At 49.0% G+C, this 16,642-nt stretch overlaps 1 protein-coding gene across 1 annotated transcript in view; it reads right to left on the reverse strand.

Moving 5' to 3' along the window:
* Positions 1 to 8,541: 8,541 nt before the first annotated feature.
* The window catches only part of LOC111148063 (adducin 2), a 98,704-nt gene continuing 90,603 nt past the window's right edge, over positions 8,542 to 16,642 (reverse strand). The window contains exons 14-16 of the mRNA XM_022504437.1: positions 16,266 to 16,413; positions 14,386 to 14,511; positions 8,542 to 8,900 (exon numbers count right to left, since the gene is read on the reverse strand). Of these exons, the coding sequence (XP_022360145.1) occupies positions 8,593 to 8,900; positions 14,386 to 14,511; positions 16,266 to 16,413 (582 nt within the window). The 3' untranslated portion in view covers positions 8,542 to 8,592. The remainder of the gene's footprint in view (positions 8,901 to 14,385; positions 14,512 to 16,265; positions 16,414 to 16,642) is intronic.

The following is a 16,642-nucleotide window of genomic DNA, read 5'->3' on the forward strand; positions in this document are numbered from 1 at the left end:
TTTACTTATATTGATTTCCCAATCAACCAGATACAGGATAGGCTAATTTTTTTTTCAAGTGGTGGACTTGGGATCCTTCACGTCTAAACATATCTTTATGTTCTCCCCATTCATCAACAATATGGAAACTGCCGTTGACTGTCGACGCCTCGTTTTAAAATATGGTATTGTTTTTCACCACCAAAAAATGTGTTTTTGAAGTACTCCCTTTTCATGACTGGCTGGTGTTTTCTGGTAAATGGATATTAACAGAGATTTTCTTAACCTTCCTGCTGCTTCTTGCAGTAACTCTGCTCCATGGAACATAGGGTCTTCCAATTTCTCAGACTGGTCTCCTGCTTTTGAACGATTAAGTCATTACATTATTTTTCTCCACGCTTATTCTTGACAGCATGAGTTCTCTGTTAGATTAAATGTGGTTCCTGTCAGATGTGTGGATCCATGTTCAATGGCCTCAAGGAAAAGGAAAGATTTCTATTTCTTACGGTTACATTGTGTTAGATGAGAGAATAGTTGTGCAGTAGCAGGGGATCCACAATAACTTGGTGGAAGGTTTCCTTTGGCAGATTTATTAAGGTGGCCAGCACGGAGCACCCCCTCCCTGCTTCCTCACTGCGACTTTGCAAACAGAGTTCCACAGTGTGAGCCCAGGCACCTTGCCTCCGCTCGAGGTCAGGCCTGGAGCCCACCTCATTCCCCCAGAGTCCCAGCCCTGCCTCAGCGCCATGGGCCAGCTCTGGGTAGAAGCTGGCACCCCCACCCCGGCCTTCCCTCTTCCTGTCCAGGGGGTGCTCCTGCCATGTGCAGGGAATGGCGGGTCCCTGGGCCCTAGGTCTTCTCTCCTGCGAGGCATCCTCTGAAGAGAGCGCTTGGCATTTCTGGAAGGTAGGAGTTCTGCTCTCGTGTCTGTCTGCCTTGGTTCTGCGGTGGACGTCTAGCGGTATGGAAGAAGAGCTCCCCTTGAGGGCTGCCAACACGGCCTTCAACAGCAGAGAGCTCTGTAGGGTGGTGTCAGCTCGTGGCTGTGCTCCTTGGTCTGAGCAGAGCTCCCAGCTGTGAGATTACAGAGCTGTTGTGTTGTGTGTGTGTTGGGGGGAGGGGTGGGCATGGTGACCTCAGGAGAGGAGACACTGATGGCCTTGGGGCAGGGCTGGCCTAGGGAGCTTCTGGGTACCTGGGTGTAGACGCGGCCCTGTGGACATAGGCCTGCCAGGAAGCAGCAGGCCCAGAAGTAATGATGGAGACTGTTTCGAGGGGATCTGCTCAAGACATTGTTAGTGGGAAAGTTGTGGAAAGGGCAAGTGTTTGTTAACCTGTGGCCCACAAAAACCTTCTCATTTCAGAGCCGGTTTCCTCATCTGTAAAGTGGATAATAACAGGACCTTCCTATGGGTTTTATGGGGTTCAAATGATGTCTAAGTGTGGGACACAATGCCTGACCTATGTGTGCAGATGCTCAACAGCTTCTGGGCTCCTTATTTGAGGAAAGAGGGGCAGGGATACAGTGGAATGGGCTCTTTCTTCGTCTTTCTCTTCCCTACTACCTCCATTCCCCTTTCATGCTCTGGGGGGACCTCTTCGCTCTCCCCAGCCTGCTAATTCTGGCCTGACACCTCTTTCCATTCCAGCCGGTGAATCTGCTTCCCCATGGGGACCATCCACGTTTGTTTTTGCAATCCTCTCCCTTACCCCAAGCCAACTACACTGATTTTCCTCCGAGAGCTATTTGCAAATCCACGTGGCTTTTCTCTTCGTAGAGGTCTACAGCATTTTGTCACCTCCCTCCCCATCAGAACTCAGTCATCTGCTTGGCTTTCCACATGTGAGGAATGGTTTCAAAGATAAGAGTTTCCTGTGTGGCTGGAGGTTTCCTTCTAAGGATTTCAGACCCGCCCTCCCCCTCCCCCCCGCTTCTGCTCCCCTGGGAGCAGGGAGAGCTGGGTGGCCAACAGAGATGGGTCACACACCAGGAAGCCAAGCACGGTAGATTTACTAGGGTAATAGGTGAGATAACAGCACATACATACAGAAATCCATGGGCAGAGATACCATCCGGCATCACAAACACCAAAGCAGCAGGGGAGTGGGGGGAAGGGGGCTCAGGAAGTGGCTTTGGAAAGTTCTCTTGAAAATCCAAGGGCAGCTTTGGTGCTCAGAGATTCAAACAGAAAACTATACAAAACCAACCCATAAATATATATATATATATATATATATATAATATATATGTGTGTATATATATATATAAAATTGCAAAATAAAAGCCCAAGAAACTAATCATCAATTTGCACATTAGTGGCTCAAAAAGTGTTAGCGTAGAGAAAGGCAAAACCGTTCGTGGGGATAACGCGTGATCCAGGGGGCTGGCATTTCCGTAGCAGAAAGAGTATTTACATGGAACCCCTATCTGAGACTTCACTATACTAGGAAAAGCTATACACAGACAATGCATGTACAAGGGAAGACGATTGTCAGACACAGACATTTCACTGAAACCATCCACGGCTTTAGAGAACACGGCACTCTCTAACTAGACCCCTGCATATCCAGCCAGGTGAGCTTGGACCCTCTCCCCAAGCGAGGCTTCCCGGGAGAGGGAGAACACGGCGCCGGACTCAGCGGCTGAAGCATAGATGGCAGGAGTTTAAGGGTGGACTATACCACGGAGATTAAGCCGTCACCCACAAGGCAGGTCTAATAGGCATGAGGTGCGGTTGAGATGTGGGGGCAGGGATCCCCAAAGTATCTCATTTTATAAGAGCTTTGATGACTTTAAATTGGCCCCTCTGTCCTTGGTCCAACTGTCATCCTCCTCCTGATTCATTTAGAAAGGGAAGATCTAAAAGTTATATGAGATGATCTGCTGGAGGGGAGAACGGTGAGGGGGTTTTCTACAGCTCTTCTCCCACCACCCCAAGCCTTTAAGGTTTCTCTAAGCTACTTAGAGTTCGAGGACTTGCCACGTCCGTGACGGCCTCATCCTGCTCCTTGGGAACAGGGCGGGTGGGAAGAAAGCTGAGGAGCCACCACACCGGGAAAGCTCTTGAGGCTTGGTCTCCGGCCTCACCTGTGTCCCTGTGTCAGTGACTGTGACCATTTCTCCTCCATCTCAGGCCCAGTTTCTCATAGCAATGACCCAACTTTTGGGGTCATCTTGAAGGCAAATGGCACCAAACACCGATTTGGCAAAACCCAAGTACGAACCAAGACAAACCATCATTTTTGTATTTTTAAGAAAACCCTCAACTGGAGATGCTAATTATTCCTAGAAAGAGAAACCTATCTACATAAAATGAGGAAAGAAGATTTCTCCACTAAAGGAGGACACCCCCACCCGAAACAGCCACGTCGCTTCCTGGGTGAGGGTGGCTTCTCGGGTGAGAGGCTCGAGAGGGTTGGATATGCTCTGGTGACAGGGCTCCCCTGTGCTTTTATTTCTGGCAAAAAGTATGCCCCATCCGGGTGGGTGGGCTGGCTAGACGGGGCATTGGGCAGTCACACTGCGACACCAGGGAAACTGCAGCAGATGAATAACCGATGACGGTGTTTCTTCAGAGTCCGTTCAGGCCTCTGGCTTTTCATGTTTACTTGTCCCTTTTGGAACAGATGAGGAACAATGATGGGGTGCCCTGTCCTTTCTGTGGGCGTGGAGAGCATGGGTTTACCTCCTCCCTAGTTTCTTCTCAGACCCTTTCAGTGCTATTGTCTTTGAGAGTTTGCATTGACTCAACTGGTGAGAGAGATACAAGACCTGTTCCCTCTACGCTCAGAGTCAGCAGCAGCTCTAGCAACGAATTCAGTGGCTTCCGCTGACCTGCGTAAGGAACAGGAGTAAGGACTGCATGCTTTCGCATTTGCTCAAGAGTCAAAAACTGATCACTCCTGGCCTAGAACTGGAACATAGACTATGCACTTGTGCAAAAAAGGGCCTCCAGAGGCTGATGGTGGGCTACGTGTCCATCTACCCCAATGCATACCTCCACTGAAAAATCCAAACTTCTTTTTGATCTTTTCGGCTTTCAGAATTGAATCATGCTGTTGGGGGGAATGGTTCTTTCAAATCCAGGGTAAGCAGAACAGTGGCCTATAAGGACAGCAATAGCCCTGTTATGATGGTGCTGAGTGACATCTGAATGACTGCCTTGCCACACTCAGGGCATCAGACCCGGGGAGAGGAGTCAAGGCTCAGTGTATGCAAATCCACAGGAGGACAGCGATGCTTCTAATGGGGTTCTTACAGACCGGGGTCCTCATCCAAACCCCTGCAAGTCCCTTAAAAAGAACTTCTCTGTCTGCAGAGGAAGATCCCCGTTTTCGTTAGAGGACTGTTGAGGGAGGCTATATTTTTAAAAAGACTTATCTATTTGAGGGGCACCTGGGTGGCTCAGTGGTTAAGCATCCACGGTCGGCTCAGGTCATGGTCCCAGGGTCCTGGGATCGAGCCCCGCATCGGGCTCCCTGCTCCGCGGGAAGCCTGCTTCTCCCTCTCTCTCTCCCACTGCTTGCGTTCCCTCTCTCGCTGTGTCTCTCTGTCAAATAAGTAAATAAAATCTTTTTTTTAAAAAAAAAGATTTACTTATTTGAGAGAGAGAGAGAGAGCAAGGGAGCAAGGCTGGGTGGGAGGGACAGAGGGAAAGGAAGCGAGAACCTCAAGCAGGCTCCACACTGAGCATGGAACCCAGCAAAGGGCTCGATCCCAGGACACTGAGACCATGACCTGAGCCAAAGCCAAGAGTCAGATGCTTAACCAACTGCACCACCCAGGCGCCCCTTGGGGCAGGTGATTGTTATCTCTGTGTTACCTGGCTGAATTTGGACAGTTACTTGGGTCACTACAGGCCAGGAAGCTCTAATGGAGCACAGATCTGTGCTAGAGGCCTGCCTCTTGGCAAAGCTTTTTGCAAAGTTTGAGGAAGGTCACATGGTGTGGACGGTTCTCTCACATCACTTCTGGGTGTCAGCCACCAGCGCACAGAGAGTCACTGGAGCCAAGTTGTGTCTCTGTAACCATCTCTCCTGCTGCCTCCCCAAGCCACCCCTGCCTGACTTTCCATGGAAACAACCTCCAAACCTCCCCACTTTCCAGGTCAGACATCAGTCACACTGCAGACTGGCTCCCGTGTTCTCAGCCCTTGCTGCAGCATGTCCAAGCACAGCGGCTCCTCCTGCCCACCCACTCTGAGCCCCACTTAGAGACATTTTCTCCAGACAGACACTGGTCAAAGTTTTCAGCCAACTTTTTCCAGACCCAAAGAAAACGTCCCGTCCTCTCCCTAGAAGCCCACGGTTTTGTTCGGACTGCACGTCTCCTGCAGCGGCATCCAATGCGCTACCCCCGACACTCACGCAAGAGTAAGAAACCGGCAGAGGGCCTCCCGGATCCCATGGCAGTTCTGCGGTGGGACGAGACAGACCTGGAAACCGCACCAAGCATTAGCTCTTTGAATGCTTCCCTCTCCTTGTTGAAAATCTTTCCTAAGATGCCTTACTCAAAGAGCTTTGGGGAAGTGAAATTCTGTGCAGGAAGCAAGCTATGCACTATAAAGAAAAAACGGAGTGTAAGGCAGGCCACCAGGCACGTTTCTGAGCTGATGGACCTCATTAGGAGGTCTGAGCCTTCACCACATTTCTCTCCAGCCATTCTCCACTCAATCGCCTAGTGGACTTTTGTGAAAGTCAAGCTGACCATGACGCCCTGATTGGAAGCCATCAGCAGCTCCAAACCCCCTTCAGTATAAAATCTAGTTGCACACTTCTGCAGATTTCTCTCTGAGCCAGCCCTGCCCACCTATGAAACAAAGCCCCCGTCCATTACACCTTATGCTCCGGCGTTCCTGTGTGACTCCGTGGGCCTGTCATGGAGTTTTGTGCTTCTGTGCCTTTGCACATGCTCTTCCCTCAGCACGAATATCCCACCAACCCTTTTGTCTTCCTGGAGAATTCCTCCTTGTCAGAAAACCTAACTTAATCATCACATCTTTCAGGAAAGTTTCTCTGGTCCAGAAGACAATAAACCATTACTTCCTTATGTCATCTCTGCCCCCTTGCCCTTTTCGTAACTTGCCTACAAGCCTCCTATACCTAAAAACCTCTGTGGGCAGGGACTACGTTCTGCCTTCTGACTCGACCCATGACCCAAGCTCATGGCGTTTTGTTGGTGGTGGTGGTTGTGTTCGAAGGCATGAGGATGAACAAATGCATAAATAAAAGGTGGACCCATGGCATAAATTCCAAGGATGATCCTCCAGCAAGGCTGTGCTGTTTTCACCTAAATGAGGCCTCGTTGTGGTAAAGGGAATAAAGAGAATTTGTTGAATGCGGAGAGTCAATCAACATCATCTCTGAGCTACAACCACTCCAACACAAAAAGCTGCATCAATGGTGATCCTCTCCATTCATCCCGTAACATTGTTTGCTGCTGATGATTCTAGCCACAACGAGGGGTTTCTTTTAATGATGGCATAATGCCTGGTGCTTTGTGGGTGCTTCACAAATATTGTGAGGGATGAAAGGATGAATGTGAAATCTAGTTTTTCAAAGAAGGCATCAAAGGACTGGCTTTTAAAGGCATTTCCCATTGACTTTTCTGAGACATCAGATGCCCCTGATCACGGGGTTGCCCATCACAAGGCCCATCAGAAAGTAGAGCGGAGCAGGAGCTGGGATAGCATTTAGAGATCTGCACGAGAGAGACACAGTTCTGCATTCTCCTTAGTCATGCTTCCTTTCTTCTCAAGAAACAGCCCCCCGTACTCTGGCTCAACCAGAAGTCTCCTGCCTCTCCTCCGTCAGAGGTCCGCACTGGCCTCGCCACAGTCCACGTTTGTCAGAAGCTTAACATGCACTGATGAGGGAGAACACAGGTAGTTTCCTGCCTTCATTTCAAATGCTGACATTACACAGTGGAGACCAGTCACAGAAATGGGTCCTGGACTAAATTAAACCCCCCGCTTGGGGATTTCAAGTTTTCGAATCATCGTAATTGTTAAGAACAAAGGCTCTGGGCTCAGACTGACCCAGAGGTCAAATCCAGGCTCTGGATCTTTCTAGCCAAGTTACCCGGAGCAGTCAATTGTCCTTTTGGGGGCTCAGTTTTCTTACTGGTAAAATGGGACTGTCTTAACCACATCACAGGACTATCGTGACCGTCCAAGGGTATAACGTATGGAAAGCCTGCACAGTGTCTGTATATAGAAAGTGCTCAAAAGTGAAAAACTATGATTAAGAACTTCAAAAGTACTTTCACCATAATCAGAACAAAAAGGAAAAATACTCTTTGAAGACACTGTGCTATAAAGAGAATGGATTGTCTACTTTTTTAGGAGCCAACAATGCTCATTAATCGGTGTCCCGTGGAAGAGTATGAACGGAGAGTGTTGGCGTTAACAGCAGCAGCCGTGGCTCTTGCTAGGCCCCGGGATGGACAGGTAGTGACAGGGCAAGGACACCCAAGCTGATTGTTCTGATAGCTGATCCAAGAGAATTAATTCTCAAGGGCTCATCTCATTCTCCTCTGTTGGACCCAGAATGACTGAGTCAGAACCCAAAGGAGCCAAAGTCGAGGTGCCAAGGGTAAGATGCCAGTTCCAGTCTGTGAGCCAGTGCTTCCAGGTTGGAAAGAAGGTCAGGGGACACCTGACCGCCAGACAGGAGTGAAACAGGTACAGCCACATTGCTCCATGTACCATGCAAAGCTAGAAAGCATAGCATTTCCTGTGTTGTTTTGATCCTCCTTGTACAACCCAAAGCCAACAGAGGATCTGAATTACCCCAAATTTCCGCCCTGAGCATGAGACAACTTTTCTCTAAGCTAAATTTGGTTTTAGTTTTGAAGCGCCTGAGATCCACGATTCAAATGGGCCAAGTTCCTGGCTTCTTACATTGATTAAACGATGCCCAATCCTGTGGCTGACTTGGCTTGCCCTTATGTATGCCCGCTCTTACAATTCTTCATCCACCCATCGTTCAGGAGGTTCCATGAAGAAAGCTCAGGGTTAGTGGTTGGGGAAGTACAAGCTAAGCCATCAGCCCTTGGGAACAAAGATTAACTCCTGGTGTAGGGGACGGGTCAATTTGTCTAGTTACTGAGAGCAGCAGGGCGGGGACCCTATGGAAAAGAGAGATTTCTAAACTGTGACAGCTCCATTAGCAGGAGATTGGATTCCTGTGAGGAAGAGGACCTTGCTCAGGGGAAGTCTCAACGTGTCTGATTTGGTCTGAGACTTGTGAGGCCTTTACAGCCCACTCTGGCCTTCTGCCCCAGGCTCAGACTGGTGGACTGCATCCTCACAAAGGTAGCCCACAACTAGGCAGTGTTGTGTAGTGGAAAGAGCACTGGACTGGGGGCCAGGAGACCCCAATTCTAGTGGAGGCTCTACCACTAACTAGCTGTGTGACCTTGGGAAAGTCACCTGATTTCTCTGGGGCAAATGGAAAATGAGGGGTTGGTTGGGTCATCTCTAAGTTCCCCCTCAGAGTGTGATCCAGGGTCCTATTCTATCCCTCCTTGGCCCTGTGCTTCCAGGGACAGAGATGGGAGAAGGGAAGGGGTGGAGGGAGAGGGTGTGGATGGGAGCCCAAGGGCACTACCAATCAGGACTCCACTTTCTCCTTCTTTTTGCTCTTTTTCAGGAAGGACGGGGTTCGGAATTTCTTCTTCTTTTTGGAGGGAGACTTGGAAGGTGAGCCCTCTGGGGACATGGGGCCGCTGGTGACCGACTCGGTTTTGTCCTTAGAGGTATCAACATCTGTGTCGGCATTGGTGGTCATCTGGCTCAAGCCTTTGCTGAGAATTTCCTCTGCGGTCTGTTCGTCCTCCCTCCCGTTGACCACCACTCCTTCTGGCTGTGTGGTTTCAGGCTCTGTGGTGGCTTTGCTTGTTTCTGTCTTCTTAGCACCTTCTAGGAAAAGATTAAAAGATACAACCCATAAGATTTTGACCAGGTGAGAATTTCCATGTGCGGCTAACAGAACCATTTCTAGGCAGTTCTATAAAATAAGTCTAGGGCAAAAGGAGGGACAGGCTGACATTGTAGGGGGAAAGGGTTAGGCAGGGTTCTCACCCGAAACCTGTACCCTCTTTCACGAAACCTGCCTTGGGAACAGGCCCTTGGCAAGTCTTTTATTCTGGGTCCTTGTCTACAAATGTAAACAGGTAATGATGTCCAAATGTGGCAATACGGCCCAGTTGAGAGCTTCTGTAGTACGAAATGTGGGGACAGACCCAGGTGAGGAGAGAGGTTATAGGAAGGAGGAGACCACTAACACATACAACTCAGTGGAAGAATCTAAGAACTGTTGTAACCAGTTCAGTTTCACCAGTAAAAATATGGAAATTAAAGGGTTTTTTTAAAGATTTCATTTTATTTATTTGACAGAGAGAGAGAAAGAGACAGCGAGAGAGGGAACACAAGCAGGGGGAGTGGGAGAGGGAGAAGCAGGCTTCCCGCAGAGCAGGGAGCCCGATGCGGGGCTCGGTCCCAGGACCCTGGGATCATGACCTGAGCCAAAGGCAGATGCTTAACGACTGAGCCATCCAGGCATTTAATTAAAAAATTAAAAAATTTTTTAAAGCTTTTATTTAAATTCTAGTTAGCTAACATGGAAATTACATGTTTTTAATACCAATCTCATTTCTGATACCAGAGAGGAACTTTTGGAAAAATGGAGAGTATCTTTCCAATAGGCAGAAAGGGGAAGGCAGAGGGAGAATGGAATTCCCTGAGTGATATGGACCCCATATTTCTAAGATAAAAGGATTAACCAAAGGGGAAGTTGCCTGGTTGGCCCACTCTAGCGGTCACCTGGAGGGAACCTATTTGGATTGCTGCCATGTTCAAAGCCAGAGCTGCTCAGGCCCCAGAAACTGAACCCCACTACTGCCCTTTCTCCCCCTTCCCACTCTTTCCCCCACCTTGCTTCCACTCAAGCTTTGAAATGCCTGGGTGGGGAGAGAGGAGGGGGAATTCTAAAACCACAGACTCTGAAAAGTAGAAAGGAATTTAAAGATCATCTAGCTCAGCTCCTCCCATTTTACAGAAATGAAAACTGAGTCAAGTAGTAAAAGTGAGCAGACCTCAATCTCCTGACATCCAGTTTTGTGCTCTTTTCATTATGTGAAACTGAGAGGAGTGTGTGAGTGTATGAGAACGTGTGTGTGCATGTGTTTGTGAGTGTGTGAGGATGTGTGTGCATGTGTGAATTTGTAAGTGTGTGAATGTGGAGTGAGCTGTGTGAATAAGTATGGGGGTGTGGTGCGTGAGTGTGTGGGTGAGTGTATGAGTTGTGCTGAGTTTGTGTGTGTGGGCATGTGAGTTTGTGAATGGGTATGTGGGTGTGGTGTGTGAATGCTGGTGTGTGTGAGTGAGCTGTATGAGATCTCATACCACAGGAAGGTAATGGGCATGCACCACTCTCTAGGAATGTGAGCAATGGGGGACGTATGACTGGTATGACTTATAGAAGGAAGGGGTGGGGAAGGAAGTTTTAGGAAAAAACTAGGGTACTTGATAGGGGTAAAGACCAGAGAAATGTATGATTACATGGGACACAGGACAGAGGGTTGTAAATCTGGGGACAGAATGGGCTAGTTTGACTGTGGACAAATTCTTATTTGTTAGGTCTTTTCCAACTTCTGAACTTCTCTACGCAAGTCAACGTCCTCTTCCAGATGGCTCTTGAGGACTGTCTCTCTCTTAGCATCCAACACCTTGGCCCTGGCTTCCATCCTTCTACTGTCCTGCCCATGTCCTCTCATCATCCAGTTACTAAGTTCCCTACTACATCCAGCCTTTACTCCGATGGCCTGCACTCTTACCCTCCCACCATGTGTCCCCATGGTCATCACCTGGCAATAGTCTTGAAATCAATACACTTGTCTAAATTCAACCTTCTGTCCATTCTCCTCCTTTACCTGCTAGTTGGCCTCTTAAACCCTCTGACCTGGCTCAAGCCTCCCCTGAAATTTGACAATGATCTTGCCCCAAATTCTCTAAATCCATTGCTGATATATCCATTTTATAGTTTCATGTGTCATTTTTCTTCTTTTTTTTTTTTTAAGAGGACACAGTTAGGTATGGTCCCCTGCCACAATGAATCTGAGCTGGCCCTGTGGTTCACAGCCACCAACAGAATGCTGAGTAAGTGCCAAGGAGCCAGCCTTAGGCTGAAGACTTAAGAAGGCCTAGAAGTTCCTGCTTTCAGAGTTTGGGGAGCCTTGAGCCACTGTGTAATGAAGTCTGACTGCCTTGATGGAAACACACATGGAGAGGCCCTACAACCACATTAAGAGAGACAGAGAGACAGAGACCTAGCCATCCCCGTGTCCCAGCTGAGCCCAGCCTTCCAGCTGTTCCGGCCAAGGCGCCTGACATGAGTACGCCATCTTGGAAGTCCCAGTTCAGTCAGGCTCCCAGACAAATGCAGCCACGGCTTACCTGAATGGAACAGAATCATCCAGCTGAGCCTGGTCAACCCACAGAAAAATGGATTTCCATAAAACCAGCTCTTATTATGCACCGTGATTCAGTAATTATCTATTGCTACGTAACAACCTCCATCCCCAAGTTTATTGGCTTGAAACAGCATGCCTGTATTCTCTCTCACAATCCCAAGAACACAGTACGTAATGAGAACTGATTGATGGAAGCAAGTTACAAGGCCCTTTTGTATCCATTTGCTCATTTTATCCCAGTAACAGTGCTATGGCTTAGGATAGGACAAGGATTCTTGTTAGGCAGCCCCCCATTCTGCAGGGTTTTTAAGTGACTTATTTGAGATGGCAAAATCGGTAAGTGACAGTGCTGATCATCTGATCCTGAATGCAGGGCTCTTTCTGGCAGGCACTGCCAGTGCTCCTGAGAGGTTATCGGGGGATGGAGTCAGCAGGTGCAGGGATCAGGAGCTGATCAAAGAGAAGGCGATGACAGAGATGACCAGATGTGGAGGAAGAGGGTTTGAAAGAGTCTCCTTCAGGGAGGCTGATGAGGTAGAAGAGAGAGGAGGAGGGACACCGAGGTGACTCAGCACCAGAGCATGGTGGCACGCAGTGAAAAGCCACCCCTGATTCAAGCGGGGAGCTAATGTGAAAGCGCTCACCTTGATGGGAGTGGGAGGCTCAGCCTTGTCAGCCCTGAGGAGCTGGGCAAGCCACCGTGTGGCATGGCCATGGCCCTCTATGCCCCACCCTGATTACCCAAAGCAGCAATAACTCTGGCCTCATCGTGCGGGCTCAGCTCTGTCTGTACTATGGGCCGAATCTTCAGGGAAGAAGATCTTGATTTTTCTAACAACTCTACCAGGGTGTGCCCCTCCATGAAGGCACAGATTTGCACCAGAGAGGGCAAGAATAGTGCTACCCGTGGGAATAATGTCAGGGTAGGTAAGCACTTATCCTACACCCCTCCTTCCACACTCTGTCCCTCTGAACAGCAGAGGTTGCTCCCAGAGGTTCCCAGGAGCTGAAATGCGATTACCATCCCTTGTCCCACTGCTGTCATAAGCTGCCTCTCCCGCTTGGATTTCCCTCCTGTGGCTGGTGCGCACCCCTGGGGGATGTTGAAGACATGGTCAGGCCAGGTGCTCTAAGCATCTCCAGAAGGCAGTTGGTTCTCGGGCCATTCAGGCTCTGTGCCACAGCCCTAGAAGAGTTCATGGGCTCCTTGGAGGGGCCATTAGGAAAAGGGATGCCGATGTGCCCATGAGGGCCATAAGGACTCCTCCACAGGGAGGGCCCAGGAGCTGGACCCCTGCCCTTTCACTGTGCAGGCTTGTTGCCTCTGGGTGGCATGCCCCATGTGAGGATGAGAGTGTGTGTATGTGCACGAGTCCATCCTATGTGTGCATATCCCAGAGGGAAGCCTGCCCATGCAGAGCACATGTGGAGTTGGTCATGAGCTTTATAGCCAAGAAACCTCCCAAAGTCAGGGTTGCCAAAGAAAAAGCTGGGGATAAACACATTTTTTTTTTTTAAAGAGACCTCCCTCCCCCATTGCAAGTGTTGGGGTGAGTTAGTAAATAGCCTCTCTATACTTACTACAGAGACAAGTATTCAGAATCGGAGGAAACTCCTTTGATGAAGGCACAAATGGGAAGAGAAAGGAAGACATTGTGGAGACAGGTTGATAACACCACGATGAGACACAATGAACACAAACAGGGGACATCCACTTGGAGCTCTGGCCACAAGCAGATGAGTTTCCTCTGGCAACACTGGGATTACACTCAAGGCAACAATCTGCCTGTGGAGGGAGCTCAGAGGTTGGGGGGTTCTAGCAGCATCCACACGTGTGGTCAGTCTATCCAGAACAGGGAAAATCACAGGGGACCTAGGGAGCAGTGTTCCTGCCTAGAGGGACTCTAGGACCTCAATAAAGACAGTTTTACGATCTAGGTAGTATAGACATAATATAATATAATATAATAGTATTATTATCCACCATATGTATATTATTAATCATAATCACAATCAGATCTTACATTTAAATTTTTTCTTTTATATTTTTCATTTCATTCTTTATGAATGAAATTTTTATATTTTCCATTTCATGCTTTATGTTTTCATCTACAGCTTTCTTATATGTATAAGAACCTTAAAAAGGGAAAATACTGGTAGTCCCTTTTCACAGACAAGGAAACTGAGGCACAAAGATTACCTGATTTTCTAAAATTAGCAGTAGGGTTGTTATTAGTTAGCAGTTGAGTTGGGCCTAGACCTTAGTTCTGTAAACCCGTATCTAATGAAGTGGTTCTCAGCCTGGGCTACACATTTGATGTAGCTGGAGAGATCTTAAAACTCCAGTGTACTCTTCTGTACCCCATCCCCAGACCATTTAACTGAGAACCACAGGGGATGCTGTGGTGGGACCCAGGCCAGTGTCAGGATTTTTAAACCTCGCCAGGTAATTCCAGTGTGTTGAGATTCCAAAGGCTGAGAATGACATCATGAGCCTTACCTGGGAGCTTGTTAGAAATATACAGTCTCAGGTTCCACCCCACACCTATTGCATCAGAAACTTCATTTCAACAAGATCCTGGTGATCCCTAAGCACATTAGAGTCTGAGCACTAGGCTGGTGCATCTAGAAAGACCCACCAGCCAACCTAGTCTGAGTGAGAGGTGGGAAGGCTGTGAGTCAATCATTATTGCTTAAACAGGGACTTAACTGTAAGCTGTGTTGTCACAGCCTTTGAATGAAACAAGCTTAAATTTGGAAACCCCTATTTCAAACTCCCTAGAAATGGCAGAACAGAAAGCTTTCTGGGTAGCAGACAAGTCCTGCTGAAAGGCAGAGTCCCTGGAGTGAGCATGTCTGCCCTGCCTTCTGTGCAGACCCCTTTCTGAGCTGTGGAGATGCCTCCTCCCTTCTAGCTGCTCAGCTCCACTTACCGTCTAAAGACTTGGAGGGAGAGACCGCAGGGCTCTTAGTCTCTGACTTCGCTGGGCTCTGTGCTGGAGAAGCTGGTGCAGACCTTACAGGTGAGCCAGGCTCCTCGGCAGTGGTTTCTTTCTCTCCTGAAAATACAGAAAACCACCCCAGGATAGGGGTCAAATAGATGAAAGGAGAATATTTATTTAAAAAAAAAAAGCCTTCTGGGGCGCCTGGGTGGCTCAGTGGGTTAAGCCGCTGCCTTCGGCTCGGGTCATGATCTCAGGGTCCTGGGATCGAGTCCCGCATCGGGCTCTCTGCTTAGCAGGGAGCCTGCTTCCCTCTCTCTCTCTCTCTGCCTGCCTCTGTCTGCTGTGATCTCTCTCTGTCAAATAAATAAATGAAATCTTTAAAAAAAAAAAAAAAGCCTTCTTCCAGCTGGCCCCCATTTCTCCTAACTGAAGTTAGCTGCTTCCCCCAAACTTTTATCTTTTTATTTTTATTTTTTAAAAAGATTTTTATCTATTTATTTGAGAGAGAGAGAGATCACAAGTAGGCAGAGAGGCAGGCAGAAAGAGAGGGGGAAGCAGGCTCCCTGCTGAGCAGAGAGCCAATGTGGGGCTCGATCCCAGGACCCTGAGACCATGACCTGAGCTGAAGGCAGAGGCTTAACCCACAGGGTCACCCAGGTGCACCTGCTTCCCCCACACTTTTAAAAATTGCCACTACATCTGGGGGCGGGGTGCAGGGAGGCAAATGGGAGGAGTCAGAGTCGTATTCTGTTTCCTCCACCCAAACACATCTGCCAGTGGGATGTCAGCCCCAGTGTGGACCCCAAGCCTGCAGGCTTCCCATCCATGATCTGTTTGCGTATGGCTTATTTATTATTTATCTAATTTTCATGTTCAGCCCAAATAATCCCTAAGGATAGAAAGCACCACATTTTCTATCTATTTTTTCAACTGTCCCATTAGAACTTCAAGCAAGCTAGCAAGGGTTTTTCTAGGGCCTGTTTGTGCCCAAGAAGATGGCTGACCCTGGGTGGGGTGGGGGGTCGTGGAAGAGGGTCCTCCTGAGGGAATGACAGCCCAGCCTGGTGGGCAAAACCAGGAGCTGAATTCCTCTGTGTCTCAGACCCCAAGTGCTCTTGAAAAAAAGAGAAGGGACAGCTCAAAGGCGGGGTGGGGTAGAGAGGGACAGAGAGGGCTTTTTAGCTGGAAGAGGGGCTTGAGATGGAAGTTCTGGGGTCAGGATAGCCAAAAGGGAAACCATGCCTGGAAGGGACAAAGGCATGAATGAGAGCATACAAGCGATCATGAGTGCATATCTGGCACTCAATACAGAGAGATGGGCTTGACTGGAGATTCTGAAATAAAGAAGGAATAAGGAAAAGACCACAGGTAGCTGGTGCGAGTTTTCATTGCCAGGCTAAAAGGTTTATACTGGATCTGACAGATTCATAGTAATTATCACTATTATAATTATCTTATCATAGCTCATTTTATCTGACCTCCCCCGTACTTCCAGGCCCTGTTCTAAGCACTTATGAGGATTACCTCCTTTAAGCCCAGGTGAGAGGGTCTGACAAGGTCATGGCAGCACGATGTCACCGTGAGGTGCTGGGCCATGAGGACCATTACATAAGTCACAGCATCACGCTGGTAAGAATATGACTTGGCTGATGGGGCAGGAAGGGCAAACTGGGAATGTGATGGGGGAGAGGGAGAAGTGAAGGCTGAACGTGAAGGCGAGGCAAGGCTAGACGGAGCCCCAGGGGGCCTGTCAGACGGGAGGCATGGGTCCCAGGGTCACTGGCGGGAGCGAGCCTTGCTGGTTGTTCTGCTGCCCCTCTGGGTGCCCCCAGCTCTCCCTCCACTCTGGGCCAGCCCGGCGTATTTACCGTCAAGCTCTAGTTTCTTCCTCTCCACCTCCTTCTTGTATTCCTCCAGCTCCTGGTCAGTGAGTTGGCTGAAGGGGTTGGGCACAGTCTCCTCTGAGTCGTCTTTGGTGTCTGCATCGCCCTTGGACATCAGCTGGCTCTCTGTAGACTGAAAGTTAACCACAGAGTGTGTGTTGCTCTCTGAATGCCGCAGTCAGGGCCCAGGCCCGAGCGTCCTCTCAGACTCATGTGGCTGCCAGCGGTCCTGCCAGGGGCAGCGTGGCATGCGGCTCCTCGGAAACAGCTCAGGGCCTTGGGGCAGGGCTTGTTCATTCCTTCCCACAGCTACCTCACCCCCAGACCTGGGTTCTTTGCAACTGCCTGGATGAATGCAGGGA

The sequence above is a fragment of the Enhydra lutris genome, unplaced genomic scaffold, assembly GCF_002288905.1.
Source record: "Enhydra lutris kenyoni isolate GAN:26980312 unplaced genomic scaffold, ASM228890v2 scaffoldscaffold18, whole genome shotgun sequence".
NCBI classification, from domain to species: Eukaryota; Metazoa; Chordata; class Mammalia; order Carnivora; family Mustelidae; genus Enhydra; species Enhydra lutris.